Source organism: Schistocerca gregaria, chromosome 2, assembly GCF_023897955.1.
Source record: "Schistocerca gregaria isolate iqSchGreg1 chromosome 2, iqSchGreg1.2, whole genome shotgun sequence".
NCBI lineage: Eukaryota > Metazoa > Arthropoda > Insecta > Orthoptera > Acrididae > Schistocerca > Schistocerca gregaria.
Genome location: NC_064921.1, coordinates 568,560,970 through 568,570,999, shown reverse-complemented (window position 1 = coordinate 568,570,999; position 10,030 = coordinate 568,560,970). Strand labels below are relative to the sequence as shown.

The following is a 10,030-nucleotide window of genomic DNA, read 5'->3' as shown; positions in this document are numbered from 1 at the left end:
AGTAATTTAACATGTGCCTTTATTAGTTTAACAATCGACTGAAAGTGGCTACAGAATAACTGAGACCGAGGTTTGAAGAAAAGCCGTGAGAGACTTCCAAACCTCTTCCTCTGTTTCAGCTGCTGACAGTTTCAAATGGACTATTAGCTATAGAGCATACACGGCAATGACAAAAGTCATGGGATACTGAGATCGGAACTCCTTTTGTCCGCGGTAGAGCAGCGACGCGACGTGGCATGGACTCAACATGGTGTTGGAAGTCACCTGTAGAAATACTGAACCTTGCTGCCTCTATAACCATTCTCGATTGCAAAGGTGTTGCCAGTGTACGATTTTGTGCACGAACTAGCCTTTCCACTATGTCCCATAATCGTTCGATGGGATTCATGTCGGGCGATCTGAGTGTCCACAACGCTCTTCATACCAATCGCGAAAAATAGCGGACCGGTTACATGGCGCATTGCCAGCCACAAAAATTCCGTCGTCGTTTGGGAACATGATGTCCATGAATGGCTGGAAATGGTCTTTAGGTAGCTGAACATAATCATGAACCAGTCCATTCCATGCAAAAACAAGCACACAATATTATGGACCCACCACCAGCTTGCACAGTGTCCTGTTGACAACATTAGTCACGAGACAAGGGGAGATGCTCTTGTACGTCGTCTGCCACCATGACCCATTAACGCTAAATTTCGCCGCACTATCCTCAAGGATACGTTCGTCAAACGTCCCACATTGATTCCTCCGGCTATTTCACGCATTGTTCCGGTCTCCCAGCACAGAAAACTCAACGCAGACGCCACAGCTCTCGGTCGTTAAGGGCGGCCGTCGGCTACTGCGTTGTCCGTGGTGAGAGGCAATGCCTGAAATTTGATGTTCTCGGCATACTCTTGCCACTGAGGACCTCGGAATAAAGAATTCTCGGACGATTTTCGAAATGGAATGTCTCATACATGCATCTAGAGCAACTACCAAATCTGTTAATTGCCTCTTGGGACGACATTCACGTCGGAATCTTTCCACATGATTCATCTGAGTAAAAACGGCAGCACCGCCAACGCAGTGCTCCTTTGTATCTTGTGCACGCGGTGCTACCCTTATCTGTATATGTGCATATCGCTACCCCATGACTTTTGTCATGGCGCCTCTTCTTCAGCGTGATACGTAGTAAGTTAGATAGTTAACCATATTCTCCTCCCGAACAGGCCATGAAAGCCGAACGCTACCTACCGGCCGTCATGTCAGCCTCAGCCCACAGGCGCCACTGGATACGGATATGGACGGGCATGTGGCTAGCACACCGTTCTCCCGGCCGTATGTCAGTTTCCGAGACCGGAGCCACAACTTCTCAATCAAGTAGCTCCCCAGTTTACCTCACAAGGGCAGAGTGCACCCTCTTGCGAATAGCGCTCGGCATCCGGGTGGTCACCCACCCAAGTGCTAACCCAGCCCGACATAGCTTAACTTCTGTAATCTGACGGGAAACCGTGTTACCACTGCGGTAAGGCCGTTGGCCGTAACTATATTCGTGATTTATTTTAGCTTCTGTACTGTCCTTCTCCGGAAAAATGCGACTTTGACAGGTAAACACCCTTACTGAGGTTTTTCGTGATTTTTTAGACTATACAACACTTCTATTTTCAGTTAACGTTCCATAAATATCTTCGGCTGGGCGATGGATCCCTGTAGTAGCTGTACTGTCATAAAATGGTTGAAGATGCTACTAATAACGACAGGGACGTGTGCTAACTTCGTGAGCACAGATCAGTGTTGCAAATGAGAAGTATTTACTGATAAATTTAATCTTTGAGCCGGACTCTGATAAGAGCCCACTGCCGCAAGGCAGGATTTATGGCTCGTCTCCATGTCCGACACACAATTTTAATTTGATAGACAGCTTCAAATCAGTGCACAATCCACTGTAAAGTGGAAGATTCATCCAGAATTTTTTTATAAAATTGTTTGTAGTAGACTTTAAGTTGTGCTTCAGTTGTGAACTTCTGATTGCGGTTTGTGGCTGAACTGAATCTAAATCCTGTAAGTCAGAAAGTCAGCGCAATCCACTTAGCTACTTAATCAAATGGCGATACTTCAGTACTGCGTCACAAAACAGTTCTAAAATAATTATTCATCTCAAATTACAGAAATTTAAATCATTTGTAGACTCCAGCAGATTAATTATCATTTAAGTGATCAGTTACACAAACATGGTTTTATTGAAAGAGCCGAAATGTCAAACTTTCTAAGGCTCAAATCTCACATTCACCTGGAGACTCAAAGAAGTATCTATCTCTTTTTGTATATAACTTATTTGTATCCAAAAAACTGAGATGGTGTTCTGGTACTACAGTAATGTGCATTTTACTTAATCACTGCAAAAATTCTGAGGCAAATTGGCAAATAAGTAGTTATCAACAACATCCTAGGAACTGACTGATTCTAAGCTACTGACTGATTCTAAGCTCTAACAATAAAGTTCTTGTTTCAAGTGCCATTAATACCGAGGCGCTATGTTTTATTTGTGTTAGTACAAGTATAGAAACAAAGGAGTCATATCTAATAGAACCGTAGTCAATAAAAACAGTTTTTCCTGTTTTTTCAGGTTTTTTACGACGGGATAACAAAATTAAATTCAATAAAAAATCTCTCAGTGCTACCCTTGCTTTCTTACACATTTCCGTTCTTCGGAACAGATATATCACAGTTTACTCTGTGCTATTGAGGAAGAAATGGCAGACTCGTCAACAGGTCTTGGGTGGTCTTTCCGTGATGTACAGCATGACATACTCTGCCATTGACTTTTTCTTTTGAATGCACTTATATTTTTCCGTTTTTATGTCTCAGAGTAAAACTTTTTAATAGTTATTTGAGATGGACGAGCATGAGAAACTTTGATCATACTGCAGTTGGAGATGTTACGCACGTGCAGTGGCAACTATGTTTCAGCAGCGTCTTCTAATCAAACAACTCAGTTTTATGTACTGGATTACATGGAATGGGTTCAGAGATTTAGCTGATTCAACAATCATTTGTAAATTCTGCGGAACAAAACCTTGCTTGCGTTTCGTTGTTTCTCTACAATTGCGAAATCTCTGTCGCATCTCTAAAAGCTGTACCCACTCACTTTATCTCTACAAATCACTTCAGAGTTACTAAGATCTCATATCTTCCTCTTTTCGTAACATTTTACAGATACGCTTTGTTTTGTTGGTTCACTTCTCTATTTTCTTTTACTGTTTTTGAAACTCGGATTATGTCGTTCCAGTGCAATGATGTTTTGTTCATATAAACAAAAACTTACACGTATTATGCGTACCACACGAACTGTGCATAAACTAGATGGAGGAGACAGTGATATATGGCACTTGTAACTCCAGAAGAAAGAACTGAATGGCACAACACCGTGTGTCATCTATTAACGAATGTTTGGAAAAAAACCTGTTTGGATCTAGGAACAAATCTAGAAATCTAGTGCCATGCAAGAGAGTAGCTACCGAGAACACAGAGGGACTGAAATTGTATTTTGGGAAAAACTCCCATGTAGAACGTTTGACAATACCACTCTTCATATGTTTTGATGATGCGCAAAATGCGGCTCCCGATATCCGTGTATGAGTGGTTTATTACAGCCCACATTAAATGATATTCTACATTGCTGTTGAATATACCTTTGCTAAATGCTGGGTTGTAGTTTTTGTAATACGGCGTTGGAATTTTTAGTATGTACTTCTTCCCGTCCATGTTAATAACCAAATACTTATATGATAATTTAAATGCATTTAGGAGAATTTCCTTATAAACTTTCCTGTGATGAATTAGGTAGGACACTTATAGTCAGCTAATTAATCTCTGCAAAATTCAATATGATACAAATCGGGAAAATAGCGGTGACGAGGCAGTAGCGTGTCTAGGTAGGAGGCATATTCAGAAAGTAAGTGTTCTGTAACCATACTGGACCGTTGTTTTTGTTTTGTTTTTTGAGGGTTGGCAACCCTGAGTGGTAGAGGGAGAGAATGGTAGAGGGAGGTCCCCTGACGAGAGGAACACGGTCGAACGTAAATTCAACTTGTAGTATCATTGCCTGAAAGATGTTAGTATGAAATCTCGTAAACTGCGAGCCATGTACTGTAATCCTCTTCCTAGTTGCAGAAGGAATAACGCCTAACAAAACGGTTTACGGTGAAGTTGCTATGAACGGAACAAGTGTATTTAAGTGTTGTGGGGAGTTTAGTAGAAGCAGAGCAAATGTTCATAACAAAAATAGGAATGGGCAATCTTCCATTTTGACTGATGACTAAAAAATCGAGGGAGCTGTTTTTGAATATCTCCGATTGACAGTGGAGGGAATTTCTGTAGTGTTTTCAGAAATCTCATCATGTTTTACACGATATTCACAGAAAGACTGGGATACCAGAAAGTGTATGCAAGATGGTTCCTTGAACAGCTGACAGAGCAGTACAAGAAAAATCGCGTCAGTAGCGCACGCGAGTTTGTTGTAATTGGAGATGAAACTTGGAAGGCTCAGTACAAGCATCAGCCAAAAGACGGTTGTCACAGTGGCATTTCCATCTGCCAAATTTTCAGAACCACAATTTCAGGCAAGAAAATTATGGTCCCAGTAAAGTGGGACCGGAAAGGTATCATTTTGGTCGAATTTCTACCTCAGGGGGCTATCGTTAATGCAGAGCGACACTGTGAAAGCTTCTGGAAATCTCAAAAGGACCATTCAGATGAAAAGTACGGGAATACAGAGGAGAAGAGAGTGCTTTCGCACGACAACGCCCACCCTTACACAGCCTTAGCCACCAAGGCGCTCTTGGACTGATTTAGTTGGGATGTTTCGAACCACTCCGAGCCCTCCCCTAAACACCTCACTTGGCACCTACAGACTATGTTTTCCTCTCCCTGAAGGGACACATGAGTTGAATGACATTTCCAGCGGATGAGCAAGTGCAGAAACAGGTTTTAAAGCGGAGGAAGGACCTGGCGGGAACTTTCTTCGAGGAGAGCATAAAGAAGTTTGTGCCACGGTTCACAACGTACGGTGGACGGGATGGCGATTATGCGAAGCGAAAATATTGTCAACAAGTGTGTCAAACAATCGTTGATGCAGCAATCTCAGAAGGGAAGGTTTGTGCGATGATGATAATATATTTATTACATAAATTGTTAGAAGAACGTCAGAAATTTCACTTAGAAACACATTCAGTTATTTATTGATTATGAAAAAACTTTTGATAAGGTAAAAAAATCTCTTTTGTGGAAAATATTGGAAATAAAAGGTTTTTACTAAACAGTTCATTAATACTGTAAAGAGTCTATACGAAAATACAAAACAGTTATATGGTCAGGTTCGAAAACGTGAGATGAAATGAAGGTGTACGACAAGGGCGCAGTCTCTCACCCACTTTATTTTATTTATGTATTTACGACCTAGTTATGAACCGAAAAATGAAATAGCTTAGGGATTAAAATATGATCTAGCGTAGCATTAAATACTCTGTTATATGCTAACGAACAATAATTAAATAGGAAAGAGAAGACAATTTACAAAGAGCACAATGCATATATTGAGCCAAAACGCTACGTATTACAACTTAAATATATCTGCAAAGAAGACAATAATTTTCAAAGGAAATAAAAAAATATTTAGAACAAGTGTCCAACTTCTAGGCTGTAATATTAGTTTTAACTATGATGAAGACATTGAGAAGAAGGTTAATAAATATCACGGTGTCTGTCCAAGAATTGAAGGAACTTTGGGAAATAAAACGAGAAATGAAACACAAATGAAATCCTGTAAAGTTATGGCTGTACCTACTCTTGTATATGTCTTTGAATCGTGTACAGCACGAGAAAAAGAAAAATAACGTGCACTGGCAGCAGAGATGAAGTTAATGAAATCCAGGGTGGAGAAAAATTGTGTCTCGAAATTTTAACCCTGGATAGCTGATGCAACAACGAATCAAAATTACAGATGTTGTGTAGGTCGACAACGTACAATTTTTAAGCTATGGTAACTTGGCGCCACGCGCTCCGATTGGCAGAGGGATTCGCCTCTTGCCGGATGCTCAACGCATGGTCAACGCATAACGGCGAATGCGTTGTACTGCCGTGTCGGTATCACGATAGGGGCAGAGACGGGGCGAAGGACGTTTGTACGTGTGAACCGACAACCATAGCGCTGCCCGTCAACAAACGGCAACAAGGCAATCCCACGGCCAATCGGAGCTCGTAGCGCCAAGATTCCGTAGTTTAAAAATTGTGCGTTGTCGTACACAACATTAGTAATTTTGTTGCTGCTGGCATCAGCTATCTACGGTTAAGGTTTCGTGACACAATTTATCTCCACCAGTGTGTATAAGATGATGTAATAAAATGGATAAAGTAAGGACTGAACAATAAGGTCAGATCAAGAAATCTTTTCAGTTAATGACAAGATACAAGTTAGTAGACATCGTAAGGGATGGATGGATGGATGATATAAACCGGCACAGGTGACTACATCACATATTTTTTCGAAGAAGATGATGATGACTAAGTGTGTCAACAGCATACTGCATTTTTAAATACATTTTTTCTAAAGCAATATAAACCGTACACTTACTTTCGAACGTGTCTCGTATTACTGTGCTACACAAGACAGATACACTAATAATACACTCATGTATTCTCAGAACTTGCTGCAGGTATGAGCAATTAAAGTGAGTAACCATTACTATATCATAACTGGATAATGGCGTCGTATTGCTACGCTCTTCTTCTTCTTCATTTGTTCTACTTTGTTACCCGAACTCCGACGATCATTTTGGCAAAAGCTTTTGTTTCTGACAAAAGCACGGCCGTTGAACACTTCGTATCATTGTGCGTCCTTCAGCAGTATTTTTTGAAGCTGTTTAGGCCAATCTACTACTGGACGAGAAAAGTGTGATCAGTCCCTCTGCGGCCATTCTGAATATGGCTATGCCAGAAGACACTTCCCGGGAGCAGACAAAGGTCGCTGCCCCCTCCACCGAGACTCGGCTGCGGCTGTTGCGTAACGGCGGGCTATTTACTCTCCCGCGTGGCTGACACACTGAGCGGCGCTGTCTCCGTAGCAGCAGCGGCGACAGAGCGCTGTTCCCGACGCTTGGCTGTTCCTTCGCAGGCGGGATGCACGTGGAGCTGACGACACGGCAGGGGGCGCTGCGCGGGAAGGTCGTGCTGTCTGTCAGGGGGCAGACCTACTTCAGCTTCCAGGGCATTCCTTACGCCAAGCCGCCACTCGGCGAACTGAGATTCGAGGTGAGAGACACCGCACAGTGGTTATCGCCCGCCGGCTTCTGCGGAGTATCTTAGGACGCTATCACTATGTTTACGTGGTCTCACGAATCCCGTTTTCCATAAACAGATTTCGTAATATCTCTTCTGGCTGGTAGTTCAAACACTCCATTTCTTCTTCGGGAAATGTGGGTGTGGCTGCTGGTTTTCAGCTTGTACAATCCTGCAATGCTTTCGTGTAAAGGTTCTACCAGTTGTGACCGGTTGTTACAAGTTGTTAAAATATTGGTTAATATTACCAAAGTTATTTTCTGTGTATTATAGGATTTATCAGGAAGTTAATCATTATCTTCCTTCAACTGACATCAAGCGTTTCATTTTCATGATATAGAAAGGTGGTTCCATATATTAGGTAAATTGAAGGTGGAGGAGGGAGAAAGGGAAGGAACTACTGATGTCAAAAAAGAAAAAAAAATGGCTCTGAGCACTATGGGACTTAACATCTGAGGTCATCAGTCCCCTAAAACTTAGAACTACTTAAACCTAACTAATCTAAATACATCACACACATCCATGCCCGAGGCAGGATTCGAACCTGCGACCGTAGCGGTCGCACGGTTCCACAGTGAATACTGATGTCAGCTGCATTTGGACTTTATGTGGAATCAGTGGTGACGCGAGAAAATGTGTACCAGACGGGGATTGGTACTCAGTGTCTCTCGCTTGCAAGGCAGTTTGCGTTAACCACTGCGCCATCCAAAGTGATCAAAGCAGTTGTGCAGAATATCTCGGCACTCCCCTCGGCCAATCCACATTGGCACATAGCGCCACCTGTCCGCACACCCACTTCATGTCCTTTATGCTCGCTACTTTGATATTCGCCTCAGGAGGTCGAATGTAATTGGGCATCTGGACTTGAGGTGGTGGATTCTTTGCCCACTAGGGCGCGTTCACTGAATTAACAAATTCGAACTGCTTGGTGTGATTAGGGCCTCCCATCGGAAGTGCAAGTCCTTCGATTTGACGCCACTTCGGCGACTTGCACTCCGATTGAAATGAAATGATTATGATTAGGACAACACATCATCAAGTCCCTGAGCGGAGAAAATCTCCGACCCAGCCGGGACTCGAACCCGGGCGCGTAGGATTGACATTCTGTCATGCTGACCACTCAGCTACCGGGGGCGGACAGTTGCTTGGTAATAACGGTATATCGTACGTAAGTCTGTTCGTAAACTGCTGTTCCTAATCTCTTATGTACTGGAAGAACATGTCAAGTTTGTTGTTGCTGCAAACTGAACTGCACTGAACTGGTGTCGTTACTTATTCATAAAACTTTCGTGTATATCTGAAATGAAGTGAAAAATGCAAGTGGTGTAATTACGAAAACATTATCTCATAAAATGGGTCGCCAGATATATCTGAAACTGTTAACTCCGTTTTAAATAACCTTTACCAAAATAATAACAAAACAGAAAAGTATATACTAAATTGAATTAGGCAGTGCAGTGAACAGTGTTTAGAACGCGTGACGTCATAGTACGCGGCACACAGTTTCAACACTCAAAGCTAACAGCATGGAAAGTGTACACAAAATTACAAATCGAACTTTGAAACAATAAATAACGAAAATGTTCTTGTGAAAACACCCTGCGATTTTACTTACTCAGACTGACAAAAAACAGAAAATTCCAGACATTAAAAGATGTACACGCAAATGTAACACTGTAGAGGAAGAATAAGATTGTCTGCATAAGAAATGAAATCTGAACCGATCTTCACCTAAACTGAACTGGATATTAATTTTGAAATACAGCGCCTACCTATGAATAATCCGATTATCGTAACTGTAACGTTGAACTGGCACTAACAAATTTTCATTACTTACCTGCAGCGACGGAAACTCGGTACTGCTCGAGAGTGATGAACATTAAAATACAGTGCAGCAGCAAACGAGCTAAAAGAATGAGAAGCCTTGCGCAGTGCTATGCAAGAACGTGCAACTACTGTAAGTAGACCATGTTTCAGTTTTAACCCCTGTTTTCCACATAGTGCAAAGCTGCCATGCACTATTAGCAAAACAAATCTTCGTGAGGAGACAATAGAAAGTATTGCACTTACTAAATGGTTCAAATGAGACTAGTATTTGAAACTTAAACTGTTATTCTTTATTTAACGATTACAACCATCTTCACAAAAATGATTTCGTTTTAAAAATGTGGCTCTGCCAAGAAGTTAATTACCGAAACGCTAAAGGAGTGGTAAATCTGTAACATCTGAGTGCAAGCCATGTCATCCTGATCTCGTTTCGACAGTCACACTGACTAGCCCATACCATTATCGAAAAATCATCGGAGTTTACATTTCACAGGCTCATCACAAGAGCGAGGAAGCAATACAGCGACGACATTACCTGATAATCTCTCATATCAATCTTTACCATGTAACATTTTCGAAATTCATCACCCTCTGCATCTTTATCTCTCTGGTGTTAGAAATTTTCAGAGCGTTTAGTGGCATGAACAACAACCTACTTACTTACTTCTCACAGCCTGGTACTGGCAACAACGTAGCTATTGAGCACCGGAGAGACCGAGCGAGGTGGCGCAGTGGTTATCACACTGGACTCGCGTTCGGAAGGACGACGTTTCAAGCCCGCGTTCCGCCACCGTGTTTTAGGTTTTCCGTGATTTCCCTAAATCACTTCACGCGGGCGCCGTGATGGTTACCGTGAAAGGGCAGGGCCTTACTACCTTCCCCATCCTTA

General features: G+C 42.1%; 1 protein-coding gene across 1 annotated transcript in view; it reads left to right on the top strand.

The window, feature by feature from the left end:
* Positions 1-7,056: 7,056 nt before the first annotated feature.
* LOC126332793 (juvenile hormone esterase-like) overlaps positions 7,057-10,030 on the top strand; it is an 81,706-nt gene continuing 78,732 nt past the window's right edge. Inside the window, exon 1 of the mRNA XM_049996674.1 lies at positions 7,057-7,287. Within this exon, the coding sequence (XP_049852631.1) occupies positions 7,156-7,287 (132 nt within the window). The 5' untranslated portion in view covers positions 7,057-7,155. The remainder of the gene's footprint in view (positions 7,288-10,030) is intronic.